A 17,708-nucleotide genomic window follows, 5' to 3' on the forward strand; every position below is an offset into this window, starting at 1 on the left:
TCCTTTGTAAACCACAAAAGACTCCTGCATGAAATGCGGTATAAAAATCAACTCGCCTTTGTTAACAACAAGGTATTTGCCCGCAGCCCAGCATGTCTCAGGAGCCTGGTGTAGCCTTTCCTCAGAGCACCTCCACAGGGGGCATGAAGCTGGAGGCGGTGATGGAGCAACTTCAGCGCCAGCAGCAAGCCCGGCTGGAGATGGAGCGCAAAGAGAGGAAGCTGCGTGAGGCCCACATCATGTATGCCCAGCAGGTGGCTGCCCAACAGGCCATCCTCGCCGCGGCAAGGGCCTCGGGGGCCAACTTCATGGGCAAGGGCCTGGCCGGAGCGTTGCCACCTCCGCTGCCGCCCCGTGTGACCAATCAGAGCAGTGTAGACTCCGAGAAGGAGGACGATGAGGACCGGGGCCGCGACTCGCCTGACGAGGATGACGACAACGAGATGATGGATGGTGATGAGCGTAGCGATGAGGATGGGGAGAGCGGAAACGGTGCCGGCGGCCTCGAGTTCCTCCGCAAGCAGACGCTGGCGCTGCAGCAGAGCGCCGCTCGCATGCCGCCTGCCCGACCTTACGGCGGCTTTGTGGCGTCGGCACCGCAGAGGGCGCCGTCCCCGCCCATCAGGGTCAAGCAGGAGCCCGACGAGGACCTGTCGCCAGCGGGTGCTCACCAGGCCACTTCCCCCAACGGCCAGGCCGACTGGAGCTTTGACGACCACTTCAGACAGGTCAGTTTCTTCAAAGTTGTTTTAATCGCACGCCGCATCATAATTGTGGTTGTGTTGAACATGACCGATATAATCACACCAGAAATCACACATTGGTACGTACAGTCCATACATTGGTTTTATGGTCAAGTTCACTTTAGATTTGGTACAGTAAGGGAACAAAATGCAAAACATACATATTTACATCTGGTTACACCCGGGCAGTTTAAGGCCAAGTGGTTCGCAAATCTGCCTCTCCGGTCCGAGAATTGGGGTTTGAATCCAAGCTCTTGGCTTTCCTGAGTGCATTTTGCATATTCTTCTTGTGCATGTGTGGGGTTTCTCCAAGTATTTCAGGTTTCGGGATTGGACAGATTAGTCAATTGGTTGACTAAACAATATCAGTGTTAATGAATATACTGTAGATCATTACAAAGCGTTCTCGTTCCTGTGATTTTAACACACCCCATCAGTGAAACAAAATACCAATCTTGTCACGAGCGACTTTATCGTCTACTCGACTTAGATCGCATTTGTGTTCACTTTCAGAAATGTGGAGTTGTGCAACCTCTACTCTGGCTTCCTCCCACACTCCCAAAACATGCATGTTTGGCTTAGTCAAGACTCTTTAATTGTCCTTGGGTGTGAATGGGAATTTGAATGCTTGTTTGTCTGTATTGAGTGTCTTGTTTGCAGCCGTATACTTATCCAGAATGCAAAGAAAATGATTGGGTTTCTTTTTTGTTTGTTTCTATTGGACATTTAAGATTTTTAAAATCCATACAAAAGGTGGACCAGTCTATCCTATCAATTCAAATAACTTATTTACTTGATAGTCAACCCTCACAAGTTGCCGGGGATTGGGAATGGTCCTCGAAAAGCCAAAAAATGGCAGATAATTCATGGCCATTGATATGCAATGGGAAAAAAACAACAAACCCCGAAAAAAAGTCTCCGCAAAACGCTGATAAATATTCGGTACACGGATAATGAGCCTTTTTGATGAGGGAGCTGATGGTCGACCCCCACTATGAGTCCACCATGGAGATGGACGCCTGGGCGTTTGGCTTGAGTTCTCAGTTCAACCCCCTACTGTTAGCCATGGGCTAATCTCACAGGCTTTGCGTATCCCTTTCTAGGGGAACGCCCTGGGAGGCACGCAAATGCACAAAATCAAGATGTCAAAAGATCCTCCACCCCAAGGAATGTCGCAGACCAAACATCGGTTTGATATGGCCATACCGGTTCTGCAACTTGTGTAGTAGAACGTGAAAAGGATGGTGAGACCAATATGGCCTCACTTACATTTAGGCAGTTTTCTTATTTTCGGCCATATTAATGCACCGTAAATTTAAGTGTGGGCACACGCAAGTTGAACGATCTCACGTGTAAACGTTTTGCGATCTCTGCCCTTCGTTTTTGTTGTGTTAACTTGCCTTTGGTTTTTGTGCAGTCACAGACAACCCCCCCACCCCCCATTTCTGTTAAGGGATTTGACTGAATGTTGTGTCAAAGTGTAACTTTTGTGAACTTTCCAATGTTTTACTTTTCTTTTGGATTCATTAAAGTGTCTTAAATGTTCTTAACATGAATTTTTGTGGTGTTCATGCACCTTTAAAACATTTTGGGTGAACATTTGAGACTAGTGACATTCCCCTTTGATTGGTCAAGCCGAGGTGCCAGTTGCTGTTCTCATTTTTTTTTTTTTACAAAATATGGGGGTGGTGTGTGTTTCTGATTATTTTTGACATTTTCCTTGGTTTTGGTGATGAAAATACAGTGTACTTTAGACCTCTGGGTTGATCATTGTCAATGGATATGTAGACATTGAAATGTTTGTTTGTTTGTTTTTTAAATGTGTTGCAATAATTTTTGTTTTTGTTCACGTTTATGATTTTCAGATGAATATTAGGAATATTTTCCATTATATTATAATATCAGAATATTGTCTTCCGTTCTGGTCACGGTAACGTGATTGTGTTTGCAAAATCTCAGTCCCCGCACGCTTTTGCTAACATTCTCGGCCACTATTTTGGTGACGTCACCTTCCCACATGCTCGCAGACGCTTCCAACATGTGTGTGTAGCTTTGACCCACAATTGGCTTTTGTGGCGAAAAATCCGCTTAAGTGAGCGCTGGCATCGGGCCAGGCTTGTGCGCAACGTGAGCACTTCGCCTTCGTGTGTGTGCGTGTGTGTGAGAGCCTCTGGTTTGGCTTGGGTCCTGCTCGTCAAGTCAGCAGGCGGCGAGGCTGTGGGTGGTTGTCCGGGTCAACGTGAGGATTTTGGGTGGGAATGTTGGAAGTCGTACACACAGTAGCAGCGCTCCGAGCACTCCCGCGGCCTCCTACCTTCCCCCAGGCCCCTCCTCCGCCTCCTCGGTGCACAGTTTCGGCCGTGTGCCAAGTGCACTTTCCTTTCGAGATAAATATTGCCTCAGCACAACATGACAGAACATCGGAATGCGTAGTTGGATGGCGGCCGAGCTCCACGCGGCGTAGCGCAGTAGTAGGACACGGCACGTTAAGACAGAGGTATCTTAGCTTGTATCGTGTGTCTGGATTTTATTACGCTCTATATTTAACGGCAAATGTCTCCCGAGCGGTGCTTCCCCCCCTCGGCCCTTTTCCAAATTTAGCATTTGGCGGCGATGACGCAGGCAATGGAACGCAGCGGCAACAGCTGTAGGAGTCGTAGTAGTGCCTCTGCCAAGAAAGTTACATTTTCAGCACACAAACAAAAAAAAACGACCCTGGGTGTTTATGCAAGGCAGTTTTTAACGGAAACTTTTTTTTTTTTTTTTTTTTTGCTGGCTGGCTGTTTACATGACAAAATGCTAATTCGGAATGCACGGTTGTCACCTTTTTCAACTCAATTATGAGTATACACACAGATTAATCCTGTTCCTAATTAACTCATTCACTCCCAAAGACGTTTAAAAACGTCTTTTCAGACTTGGTCCAGAATTGGCTGGTACTGAATGAGTTAATCCACTAATATACATCCATCAGTTTTCTAATCCGGTTCTCCTCACAATGGTCCCGGACGTCGTCTCGGGCGTCCCAGCTGTCTTCGGGCAGCAGGCGGCGTTACACCCTGAGCTGGTTGCCTGCCAATCGCAGGGCACACATAGACGAACAAGCATTCACTCTCACACTCACACTTAGGGACAATTTGGAGTGTTCCACTAAACTGCCATGCACGTTTTCTGAATGTGGGAGGAAACCGGAGTACCCGGAGAAAACCCACGCAGGCACGGGGAGAACATGCAAACTCCACACAGGAAGGCCGGAGCCGAAATGGAACCCTGCACCTCTGCACCGTGAGACCGATATGGTCACCAGTCGCTCACCGTGCCTATACTGTAAATGTTTCTTCACTGAGTATCTGCCTCTAAGTAGGGCTGTACGAACATAGCATTTGACACTTATTTTGATCCAGATTGTATTTCCGATTTTTATTCTTTTTATAATAAAAAAAATATATATATTTATTTGGCACCGTGTCCAAACCAGTTTAATCAACGACAGCGCAAATTAGCCATTTACTAGCATAATCACCTTAGTGTGGGTGATTCAGGTGCAGTCGTGTAAGTGTGCAACGATGATAGCTTGACGTGACAGAAACTTGGAATGTTGCAGGTTTCATTTTGCTTTGAACATTCAGGCTTTTTTTTTTGTTCATTATTCTTGCGTCACCATACATTGAATATTGGCGCACACATGAATAATTTGACAAATCTCACTTTCTCACTGTTACCGAGTATGAAGTTAACATTTGGAGATGTTTTAGTGTTAGTGAAAAAAAAAAAAAAAGCATACATTTTTGGGATTTAACGTGTTTGCCATTGAGCATTTGCGCCCTTGTGGGTGTCATTTCAGTTTTCAAAGCAAAAGTTTAATAAAAAAATGGGAGAGGCTCTGTGAGTTGCGTTATTCGGTAAACTGACCTGGCTTTTGTCAAAGATCAGAGCAAGTAAAGTTCTAGCCATCGGGCCTATCAGTGGCCCGATGTCTTTTATTAGTTGAGACCGTGCAAGCCTGCGGGGGTTGGAGGGGGATGGACGAGAATTGGTCTGGCCTTTTTTTTTTGTTTTGTTTCCTCTCTTTTATCTTTGCTGTCATTATGTCAGCTCTGCGGTATTTAATGGCGGCTCATCTCTTCAGGCAGTTTCAGGTTGCACCGCTGTAGGGGGGGAGGAGGACAGTGTAGCACATTTTTTTTCGTTTTTTTTTTTTTTATGTCATTGTCTCTGAGAGGCCGGAGAGAGAGAGTGAGACGAGTTGAGCAGGCAGATGCTGCAAATACCTCCCCACCACCTTTCCACCCCCCCTTTAATAATGGCAAGAGCTCATTTATTACATTCTAAAAGTAGTGACAAGAGAGAGGACGCCAGGATAAAAGCTGAAGGAGACAATGAAGCGCATTTCATGTTTCTAAAGTGGCCCCGTGCACTTTACATCTCTCCACGCCGGCCATATTGGAATGGTTAAGTGATTTAATGGCGAGGAAAGTACATGTGAAATCTACACGGCACTCAAACGGGATAATAAAATGAAACCAGGGGTTGCCAAACATCATTTGACCCTTTGGACATGATTTTATTATTATTTTTTTGATCGTATTGATACAGGAATGAACGTAAACGGCCACAAGGAATAGTCAGCAGCGTCATAAGTCGAAAAAGAATTATGAATACAGTACGCCTATCCCTTTTGCAATATAGTGAGTGACCCGACTTAAGCATTTTTTTTTTGGCGATACGAGCTGCCGTTTGTGCAAGCACAAACTTGAGACGCAAGCAGCTGGATGCTGGCGGCGAACTCGGTTCACAAGCGGCGGCAACGGCAGCATACACCGCACGACGCTGCTCTCCATTCTTGCTGCTTTTTTCTCCTTCAACCCAAAAAAATGACAATCACTCCTATTAACCCTTTCATGCAGGCTGTATCCTGATAACATGATAAGCCGCCCACTGTAGTAACCGCCGTCCCCTGAAAGGCTTAATACCGAAATACACACAGTGCAGTAGCACGCATCCCGACTTCTATGTCACCAGCGAGGATGGTGGATGCAGGGCAGTGATGGGTCGCCGCTGTTTTGGTTTTTTTTTGGTTTCCTAAACAGCAGAGTAAATAATTGCCAAACAAGAGCGCACACAATGGCGTCGTGTGGAGGGAAGCTCAAGTGGGCGGGCAGCGGGTCAGTCTCAACGCTTTGGCCTTTGCCGCTCTGGGACATGGGCGGTGTGACCCTTGTAATCCACCCCCCTCCCCCCACCCACCAATACACACACACACACACATGCACACACACTCGATGATAATCCCTATGTGATTAACGCAGTATTAATCAGGCCTGCACACCCAGAGATTGATCGTGTATTGATGGTGATGTTGTGCCACAGGTGGCAGGCTCCCTTCTTCCGCTGTCTGTGCGTGCAGATAAGGTATGTCACAATACGCACAACATCAAAGTGGCTCCTTATCGTTATGGTCTTGTCTCGATATAAAATAATTATTCGGGTTTTACATCTACCCAATAAAAGACAATTTGATACATATCTCTGTACATGCGATGCGGTAACTTTAGAGGACAGTTTATTGTGTCAAACTATTCGATTGGATGTGGCGCAGCTCAGTGTGAGAGGGCATGATTTTCTGGTCCTTTCGCAACGCAAATTAATTTGTAAGTACTGTAAATGGGGCATTTCCTTCAAAGAGTATACAATGTTATATTGAATTAACTTCTTATTTTACATACAGTATGTTACGGATGTTTTTCTTCGTTTGTGTCATTCTTTAAATGTATTGCATTTAAGTCAAGTCAGTTTTATTGTCAAATATGCTCTATGTGCAACATACATCAGGATAAAATGGATATTCCATTGGTTAATTGACAAAAGCAGATTATATTCATATATCATTTACATTTTTTGATATTCAGATATTTTCTTTCATTTTTGGTATTTTGTGCCTTGAACCCGGTTCACGCGGCAGGATAATCGGCCCGATCTCAGTCCGCAATCTCCCCTCTGGTCAATCGTAGGTCGGCTCTGATTCTCATGATGGCTCCAGAGATAATCTTAGCACATAATCCTGCCGCGTGTGCTGTGCTCAGACTGATCTCGACCGCTCAGGAGGAGGATAAATCGGGGATATTCAACATGTTGGATTGTTTGGGACCGACTTGGCACCGTGCGTGGCGCGCCAAGAGGGCAAACGACCACGCAGCTGGTTGACAGGGACGTGCAATTTGAGGTGGCGTGGTGGGAATCCAAAATCAAAGCAGTCATGGCGCAACAGAGAGTGCGGTGGACATTGGAGATGGAGAAATGTGGCACCAGCATGAATGTTTTTACAACTTTTTGTGACATTTCTATGAGGAACACCCCCCCCCCCCCCCGCCCCCACCATCGCACTGTAGCAGGCAGAGCCCATGTTTGCGCTGTCTCCACCCTTCAGACCAGGGGTGTCAATTTTGTCGTGGGCCACTTTGGAATGACGTCTTCCCGCAGAGGGCCGTTTCTGAATGTTTAATCATCGCATTATTATTTGGACAAAACAAAGTAACGGATGACTAGTGTTGAAAACAGTTCAGTCAACTGTAATAGTTTGTTCAAATATTGTTCGAGTGAGTGCAAACAGGGGAACAAAATCATTGCAAAATCTCAATGTTGGTTCTTACACATGACGGTTTGACATTTTGGTGCAGATTTTAGCAAGGATCATGCAAATTGACATACATGATTTTCACTCGCGGGCCATATGAAATGACAAGGCGGGCCGGAGTGGGCCCCTGGGCCTTAAGTTTGACACCTGTGCTTTAGACCACCATCTTTTCTTTTCCTGACGCTTTTTTTTTTCTCCACTAAAAATAATCCAGAAACAAGTGTCACTGTCAAGACACGATCTGAGACCCTTGCTGCGTCTTCGCCCACCTTGTTTGTTTACTCGGAAGTCACGTTTAATCACGAGGTTTCGCGAGATTTTTTCCGTCCGACGTTAGAATATCCGTCAATGAATCGGGTCATATGTGATGTGTTGAACTTGCCGTGTGGCCGCACACTACACACGGTACAGTCAAAACAGTCGTACCCGTCAATTTATTTTATTTATTTAATAAAAATTAATGTACTTAATTACTGTGAAATTATAATCGAATGCCTTCCGTCGATTTTGTAATTTAGCTTGGATTGCAGAAAATGTTCACTTCTTAGCATGGGGCTCTCTCAGGGCATGTGCATGGCTGGATTGTGATGGATTAATGGATTGCCATTCCCATTCTTGACACTCAAACCCCCAAGTTTTTGTTTTTTAAAGAAATTTGGATTCTACTGAGAGATATTTGCACAGACGCATGGAATCGCTCCAGATGTTTTGCATCTCAGGCCCTGCCGCCACCATTGGCTGCCTGCCACCTCCTCAAAGCCCGCCCATGCCGCTCGGGCCCCCGCCAGCCTCGGCTGTTGCATAATTTAGCTGTCGCCCCAGCAACACATCAGCAGGAAGTGAAAGCAGCCACCACGGCTGCAGCTCAGGAGGAAAGATCGATAAAGATTGTGTGTTTGAGCTCTCGAAAGCGAGGAATGTTCGCCCCCCCCACCCCCTTCCCGCTGTTCACGCTTCATTTATGATGGACTCCGTGGTCGTTGTATTGAACAGATGGAGCCGAGGTTTTATTTTGACGGCGGAATGTGCCATGCAGCGATCCTGACGCATCAGTCCGAGCTGCCTAATGCGTGACCAACGCATTACTACTGTTGCTCTCTTGTGCCCGGGCAAGTGTTTAAATGTCACGCGTCAATCGCAACTTGACACTGGCTGACTTAGAAAGCTGGTGCTTTGTAGCTAGGGCCGTCACAAATTCTTTTTCTGAATTGATTAGTCTATCGATTAGGGCTAAAACAAATGCTCGAGTTTTGCTCGACCTCGAGCACCCGCTTATTAACGTGTACACTGTCAGGAAGTAGTAGTCAAAGCTAGCCGCAGCAACATTATTTATGACATGACAGGAACACGCCACCAACGCGTTAAAAAGGCCAACTTCAAAGTAAACCTTCCCATACCAAATGATAGTATATGGACATCGATGCAGGGCGGCCCGGTAGTCCAGTGGTTAGCACGTCGGCTTCACAGTGCAGAGGTACCGGGTTCAATTCCAGCTCCGGCCTCCCTGTGTGGAATTTGCATGTTCTCCCCGGGCCTGCGTGGGTTTTCTCCGGGTGCTCCGGTTCCCTCCCACATTCCAAAAACATGCATGGCAGGCTGATTGGACGCTCTAAATTGTCCCTAGGTGTGAGTGTGGGCGTGAATGGTTGTTCGTCTCTGTGTGCCCTGCGATTGGCTGGCAACTGATTCAGGGTTTCCCCGCCTACTGCCCGAAGACGGCTGGGATAGGCTCCAGCACCCCCCGCGACCCTAGTGAGTATCAAGCGGTTCGGAAAATGGATGGATGGATGCCTTGGTTCACTTTTATTTTGAAGTTGTTCCCAGCAGCGTGGTGCGGCGTTACGCCTCACTTGACATGTCTTCCACACACTGTTTGCGATTGTATAGACCAGGGGTGGCCAAACTTGGGACCAGTCCGCTGGCTCCTGGTCGATCACGATCGATGTATTGGGCACCCCTTGGCAGAGACAAACGGTGTTTTTGAAATTTCATCTGTGCTGTATGTTGTACATAGAGCATAGTTGAAAATAAAGATGACATGACTTGTTTCCAAAACACTTGATTTTTTTTTTTCAAAATCCTTCTTCAATGTTACCCTTAAAAACATGGGCTAAAAAGTCAGACTAATAATTTCCTGTTGCAATTCACTTTTCCAATTCTTAATTGTCACAAAAGGAGTTAACCGCTTTGATTAGTAAAATATAAAATCAATACGTTGATGATCTTGGTGTGGCAAGTGTTCAAAAATAATCGCCTTAAAAGCAACGACAGACTGTCTTAACTTTTACAGAAAGCGATGGCCAGCATGGTGATGCTGTACTGTGTGTCTATTCTTCAGATGTCTCATTGGCGCGGCAAAAAAGCTCAACTTGGAAAAATGTGTTACTAGCGTAATGAATTGTACGACCATTGTGTTTCATCAGGATGTATGGCTGTGAGGTGGTATGATTTTCCATTTGTTTCACAAAAAATATATATATATATACTGTATACAGTATATATATATATATATATATATATATATATATAATTTTTTTTTGACACCCTTTAAATTCCCTTTCAAATGTTCTTTTTACTCGTTAACACGCAAGTTACCTCATTGCATTAAGATGGCAAAATGGCAACTCAGCTGGCGTGACTCATCGACTCCATTACAGTGGCTCTGGTTTCACACTGATTTATTCTCGTCAGCCCCCGGGAACGGCTCATGAGTTTAATGCTGCTGTTTGTGCTTGTCAGCCGCCATCGTTTGTCACTGCTGGATTTTTTATTTTTTTTTGTAGCCCTGCCCACCCTCTCCCTTCGCACTCGAGTGTGACAGTGTGGAAAGTTCACTGCAGACTTCACATTCACCTATAAACTGCTTGTACAGTATCAAGATAACTGGAGCTGTTTACTATTATTATTATTATTATTATTATCATTATTTACTTGGTCTAGGTTGAGATTCACTGCTGCATGACCCCCTCCCCCACATCCTGTGAATGGAGGCGCCTCAGCTCCCAATTCTCTCTCTCTCACTGCCCATTGACTTTTTTTTTTTTTGCTGCTGATGAATGTAGCTTTGTGCCTAATGCTGCCTGACCGTAATGGCCGCATGTTAAATTTCTGCCAGGACGGAAATGCAGAGCCGCGCCAATTAGCAACTTCTAATTCTATTTTGTTTTCCAGTTTCCAGTAGCGATGGGCTATATTTGAGCATTAAACTCAATTTAATACGATCATTGCGTTTAATAACTACATAAGTGGTAAAAAATGATTCGGCCTCACGATATGTATCCGCTTGGAGTTGAGTCTGATAATGTTTAAGTGATGTTGGCCTTCCTTGCCGGACTAAGCTGTTGATATCATAGCTCCAAAGATAACGATTCTTTGAAAAGGAGGTGCAATTCCGAATTTGAGCTTGAGTTTTAGGACAAAAATATGATTCCAGTTGCACAAAACCTCGGGTACGAGCTGTCGCATATGACCTTGGATATTTGTTGCTCCGTAGAAATTGTGGAGTGGAGAAATTTGATACCAGGTTGAATGCTGATGTGGTTGTACAATTTGGAATTTGATCAAAATTTGGGACAAAAGTATGTTGCTCCAGTTGTACAAAACAGTTTGAGAGACCTTATACCTCCTGCACTGTTGCTAGGTAGAATTTTACCTATGGCATAGTCAAAGAATGGGAATTTGGAGCGCCAGGAGCAGCACTCTAACACGAAACACACAAGCTATGATTTTTCTGCACCTATCATGCTACAAAAATGTCAAGTCTCCCACTTAGGGACAGTAACCGATGGACTATGACGTAACACAGTCGAAGCTTTGGGGCAAAAATTTTGCCGGCCTGTTTTTGTCTATATATGACCCCCCCCCCCCCCCCCCCCCCCCCCCAGCCCCACAGCTGACACAATCTCGTTTACTCTGCGGACGTTCAGTGCTAACGCCGTGTGTGTTTGAGTCCTAAAGCTAGTTTATATTTACACCGTCACGTGTCTTGTTGGCAGAAAGCTGTTGCACATGTCAGTGACATTTCTGCCACCGCATCCGCTACCATCCGATCTCTAATCTAATAGCACCCGCGTTCGGGTTGTGTTTGATGTGGTCATAAAAAAGTACAGAAATAATTATTTTTATCACAAAGTAATACCCGCAACATGTTATTTATTGAATTGTAGCATTTATTGGCAACAATGTACGATTCAGCGAGTTGTACTATTCTAAATTGCGACCAAAATTTGCCTCAAAAATATGACGCTAGAGACACACCAAGCTTCAAATTTGAGGCATTGCGTCTTGAATTTGTTGCAAGGCAGAATTTGTCTTACATTATGGAATTTGCCCAGAACTTTACAGAATAAGAGTACTGAATTTAAATGGACATCACCTGATGCAAAAGTTGAGAATTTGACTCGTCACCTTCCTCCTACCTCTCGTGGCTCGACAGAATTTGGGGAGTGTAATCATGTCCGCAAGTTGAATGCCCGTAACTGTCCTACGATTTGGAATTCTAGCCAAACGTTTGAGCAGAATGCGGACCTGATCATTTCCGTAATATGACAACAAATGCACCATCTTTCCGCTATGCGTATTTTTGGACCATTTACAGTAGCTCTACTTGACAGCATCACATTGTAATTATTTTTTTTGCATAAAAGATGTGAATCGCAGACCTGTGAAAATGTCACACTGGGCGACAAAATGGCTTTTTCAGATTGATCTCAATGATTGTATCGCGACTAATCACGTGGCACACACCAATACAAACCTCACTTTGTGCTGACCTGCTCTTAACACCTACATGCGGAAGACCACCCCACCTCCCCGGCCAGAAATAGAGGTATTGAATTTAGTAGGCAGATGAAGGTGGGGTAGAGAGGGGTTATAGCGGTCTGGCTCGACACACCACACTGCCCCACCCAGAGGAAACATTCCAGACGGAATTAAAGAGTTAACTCTTCAAACAGTGAACATTCCCACAGGGGGCTCCCAACAAGAGACGAGCGAATGGGGGTAGGAGGGCTTGACGGCGGGTGTTTGCTCGCCCGTGTTGTAGTTGGCCCCTGATTGGTGATCTTTCAATTCATGTCAACCCCCTTCATCAGTGTCACGGGAGCAGTAAAAGAAAGAAGCCAAAGGGCCTGGATGGGAGGAGCTGTGTGAGGGCCTGCTGGTGCAAGCAAAGACACCTTTTTTTTTTTTTTTTTTTTTGCGGGGGGACGGTCCAACTCCCATCGGACACATCTGCTGCCTTAAGACTGTTCACACTGTCCACTTTCAACATGCCGACCAAGCTGTCGTGCCCTCACAAACTTTACGATCAATGAAGCACACTCTATCATACCAGATGGGATTGAGTGCGTCAGTTGTGCGTCAGCTAGTTAGGAAGGAAAAAGTAACGATATCGTAATTTCTTGAGAATAACATCCACTCATGTTTTAGAGATCACTCTTCATAAGATGATTTTTCTTTGCACTGATGTTTATACTGATGCGACTATATTCGCCGCATAGTCATTTGGCATATTGGGATTTCTTGTATTCAAAGGTCAAATTGGGTTCACCTGAAGTTTATATATGTATTTTTTGTCTCTTCAAGACATTTTGTGAGTAGTGTACAGTATATTGTATGAATGACACATTTGGACACACGGTATTTAATTGCTCTCCTGTCTCTATACGTCACTGGAGGTAGCTGTAGTTGATGGACAAAAGTACATTGTTTGCAGTAAATGATCATTTTCAGACCAAGTAAGTCAATCGTGATCATTTTCCACAGCAGACCTGATATAGTCTCACTTGACATCACATGACAGTGCTCTGACACATTCGTGGGGAATCACTGGTCTCTTGTATTAAATGCAAGTGAAAGATAAAAAATAAATAAAACAATGCCTGTCCGCTTATTGTCAGTTTTTTTCCCCCTCCCTCCCATCTAAATCGACCCCCGAGGATTAACTTCCTCGCCTCCTAATGGAAACTAAGCTACCGATGCCTGCTGTAATTTGATCGGTCGCCCGCCAGCAAAAACCATGAGCAAACGCCCCCCCCAGCACCACCCACACCCCACTGCCACTTACCCTGAATCATGGTGGCGTCCTATTGGTCCCTCCCAGACCCTCCCATTTAGCATATCTCAACACCTGCTCTTTAATGAAGGCAAACAGAGAGAACGAAGTGTATAGTGCAATGAAACAACTCGGCAGCTGCGGGCCAATAGAGCCCCAAGGTCATATCAGTGTGTGTTGAACAAAGTCTTCCTCCTGGCTTTGTATCGCGACACACTATACAAATGGACGCGTGTATTATAGACTATCCCTGCAGCCAAGCTGACCCTTGGCACAATACAGTTTGTGTGCTAACCCCCTTTTTATATTTACATACGCAGCAAGTCTTTACCTGCTTTTGAAATGGAATACCTCCGACTTTGCGTATTTTGCACATTGTATTTCAAATATACAGTCGCCAAAGCTTCACCAATATTTTTTTTAAACTGCTGAAATGGGAAAAAGAGACAAAAGATCATTTGGGCATGCAAGTAGTTACCGAAATGCAAAAAGAAAAAAAAAACCTGAAAAAATAATTAAGGAAAAAAAATTAGGGGAACGTAAAGGGAAAAAAATGTAATACAAATTCCCCTTCAATATTCAAACTTTATTTTTGTCAATCTCTAATATAATTATGACAAAGTCCGTAATTAGCTGTTACAAAGACGACATTAATTTTTCTTTTTCTTTTTTTTTTTCAAAAATTGATAATTCATTTGCTATTTTTACGCATTATTCACCAATTGAAAGCGGTGAAAATAACTTGAAATCAAAGACATTGCCGCTCTTGAACCCCACTAATGTTTGAGAAGTGTTGTGAAACAATTTCCATTTCCTCCTTCTGCAGAAGCTGTGTGACATAATCGGTAGCCTCTCTTTCATGTCTTTAGGAAATGTAAAGTTATATACATTGGAATTGGCTTTTTTTTTTTTTTTTTTAATCGAGTGCCGTGATACATCATTGCCGAAGGATCCTCGTGAGTCACCGAGATAAGTTTCATTGGAATACACGCTTATTAACTCACAGGCTGAGTGGGCTCATTGTTTTATTTATTGCATCACTCGTGGCTCGAGACCTTTCGGAAAGTGTTTGTGAAGATGTCGTAGGACAGGCGTTTGCTTTTGTGACACTTTATAAAAGGCTTTTTGCGGGTGGGAGGGATGGTCGATATGACCGCAGACTTTGAAGTGGCGAGCTGCCGCTGGCTCCGTGTTTGGACCGTCTTAATCAATGCTTCCGTATTTCCACATAATGTTCTTTCCTCATGGTTTGGTGAAATGCACCGGTCCCTCTTGCAGCAAACATGATGCTGCCAACATTCCATCGTTGAATTCGGTCTCCTCAAGACATACACGCGCTTCCTTTTTTCCTCCAAACGTAACGATGCGTATTATAGCCAAATAGTTCAATAAGACATGTCTCCAAAAGTTAAGGGCTTTATCCCTGTGTGCATTTTTCAAACCGTAATTTGTTGGGTTTTTTTTTTTTTTAAATGTTTTGGAGTAATGGCTTCTTGCTAGCAGAGTGCTCCAGTATTTGTTTCACTGTGAATAATGACACTCGCTTATCAGTTTCAGCCAGTGTCTTCACGGGGGTCTTTTGCTTTTGTTCTTGGATTGGTATTCACATTTCAGACCAAAGCCCCTTCGTCTCAGCGACACACAGCCCATCTCCTTCCTGAGCACTTTGATGGCTGGACATTCCCATGGTGTTTAGTTGTTTGAACAGATGAACGTGGCACCTTCAGGCATCTGGAAATTGCACCCAAGGATGAACCAGACCTGTGCAAGTCCACACTTCCCGATTGCTTTTGTTACGCAAAAAAAACAAAAGCGGTGTGTTTCAGCTGTGCCTTCAAATAGATCCACACTTGTCACACACTCACTCAAATGACTTCTGGTTTCAGTTGCCTATGAGAAAAACAAAAAACGTGGAGATTTCAAGAGTGGGAAAAATCAATTTGGAATGTCAACATTATTTAAGTTGTAATGTTATGTGAAAAAGTCAATACTCAATACTCGATAGTATTACTATATTTTTTTCCATGAGATTACAACTTTAATTTTCAGCACATTACTTTTTCGTAACTATATGACTTTATTCTTGTAATATTACGACTATCCGGTTCAAATTATGACACTTTATTCTCAAGAATATACGTTTTTTGGGGGGTGGGGGGGGGGGGGATAGTACTACATAGGGCCTTTGATATGACTCTTCTCATTTAGCGGTAAGCATAATGTTACATCTTTTTGTCAACCCGCCCCATCAAACTCTCCTCAATTCCACAAATGTAATCTTTTATTTTTATGACTCTTTTTCTTGCCCAAATAAATCTTCATAATTTTACATTGTAAGGAGGCAATTAAATGACTGTAGAACATTGCCATGTGTACAGTGTTGTATTCCTTTTTGCCATGCACAATTAGCAAGGACGAACAGGAGATTCGGCTCATCGCCATTTTGAATTTGTTTTGTGGACAGACTGAAGAACGTGAGACATTTACCGTGATTTTAGACCAAGAAGAGGGCGAAGATCTGATCTGAAGTGAATAAAGATGAACTCACCGATTCATGCAAGATGATTCACGAAAGCGCGCATGCTAGCCATTTAGCTTCAGGTGGTTGAAAAGCATCTCGTTCATATATATTTTTTCTTTCCCCTTGTGCCACAGCATTGGCTGAGGTCCAACCCGGTGTAAAGAGTCTGCTAGGTGCTAACTGGGCCACCGTGTCAAGGCCCTGGGGTAAACACAGCAGCAGCTGACTCGACTCTGGCTCGCAGCCACGGCCGAGGAGGCTTTTTCTTTTCACCGTGCGCTCATTACAGCCGCCTGTCAAAAACCCGTGTTTGTAGTAGCATGTGGCCGCACTCGCTTGCCAAGCTTTCCGACCCCAGCGTCATCGCGCACTTGTTAGAAGACGTCTCCCAAAAGTGCTGGCTGCGGCCCAGGAAATGTCACATTACGCTAAAAGCAGTGTAGCCGCGGATCGGCTTCCAACACTCACACGGCAACCTCCCGGCCGCTTTTCTGAGTGCCGCGCTCCCGCAGGATCTCAATTATCTCGAGAAACAACAAGAACAATAAGCAGTGAAATCCTCCGGGCCATTTGGCTTTCGAGTCAACTTCGTTTAGGAAGAAAAACTCTTCGACTACCTTTTTATACTGTTTATACTGTTAATTAGACGGCAGCCGCTTTTGAAAATCATTGCTGGGGTGGTGCAGTTCAAGCTCAAAATTCATGAAAAATAGTAGTCTTTGAATACTATAACCCGTAAGGCCACAGATACTAGTAGTATAAAGTAGTACTACCACAAAGAGCCGGTGCTATTGAGCAGCTACGAAGTTTTACATTGTATGTTCTGGTCTTGTAACATTAAGCTAGTGGACTTGCGTTAGAAATGATGTGTGTGGTTGAACATTTGGATGTTTAAAGCAACGATGTTTCATTTTCTTTTGTTTCGTTTGTCAGTGATCTTTGAACGAGAAATGAACAGCTTGAAGGAAACATCGGTTGCCTCTTATTTGGAGAACTGCTCAACCTTGTCATAGTGCCTTTTGGCACAGCAGGATGTCACGCTTACTTAGGAAATCCAACGTACCGTACTTTGTTACAAGAGAAACATTATTTGCCTCTTTAAAAATCCATAAAAAAAATCAGTTCTTCTTTCTTGTTTTTTATTCATAACTTCCATCTGTTACTGACACGGTGCTGCTCTGAATACCAAAGATGGTCAGCGCAGGGGCGGCCATTTCCAATTTTTCTCTGCAGTAATCACCCTAACGCAAAACCTCAGGGCTTGAAATGCCAAAGTGTGAACAGCACGAGAGTTACAATGAAATGAAAAGACGCGGCATGACAAAACGAGGGCCGCTTAACTCATTCAGTACCAGCCAATTCTGGACCAAGTCTGAAAAGACGTTTAAAAACGTCTTTGGGACTGAATGAGTTAATAGACAGTCATCTTGTGAACAGCAGTGTGGGCTATGGTGACTGCGGTCAATAATTTCAAAAAGCCCACTTGGTAAATGATTAACGAGTACGGCTGAAAAATTAAATTATTAACAACGGAGACGACGTGAAGCATGGATTATTGCTCCAGTAGTGTTGTGGTAGCATGAAAGATCCCGCTTCTTCTGCCCTAGTCAATACGGTAGCAGGTGCATAACTCCGTTTGTGCGGGATTTACCTATTTAAGATCTCAAATCTCGTTACCTGACCAACATGATCATATTAATGTGTAACGCGGTTAGGCTAATTTTAGTGGCAGATTTGGGCTGGCCCAGCCCCCGC

At 44.3% G+C, this 17,708-nt stretch overlaps 1 protein-coding gene across 1 annotated transcript in view; it reads left to right on the forward strand.

Annotated features, from left to right (window-relative positions):
* The window catches only part of LOC147207929 (AT-rich interactive domain-containing protein 3B-like), a 64,703-nt gene that overhangs the window by 1,145 nt on the left and 45,850 nt on the right, over positions 1-17,708 (forward strand). Inside the window, exon 2 of the mRNA XM_086107573.1 lies at positions 87-728. Coding sequence (XP_085963699.1) covers positions 87-728 — 642 coding nt within the window. The remainder of the gene's footprint in view (positions 1-86; positions 729-17,708) is intronic.

The sequence above is a fragment of the Hippocampus guttulatus genome, chromosome 3, assembly GCF_054856545.1.
Source record: "Hippocampus guttulatus isolate MCC_2025c chromosome 3, RoL_Hgut_1.0, whole genome shotgun sequence".
Classification (NCBI taxonomy): Eukaryota; Metazoa; Chordata; class Actinopteri; order Syngnathiformes; family Syngnathidae; genus Hippocampus; species Hippocampus guttulatus.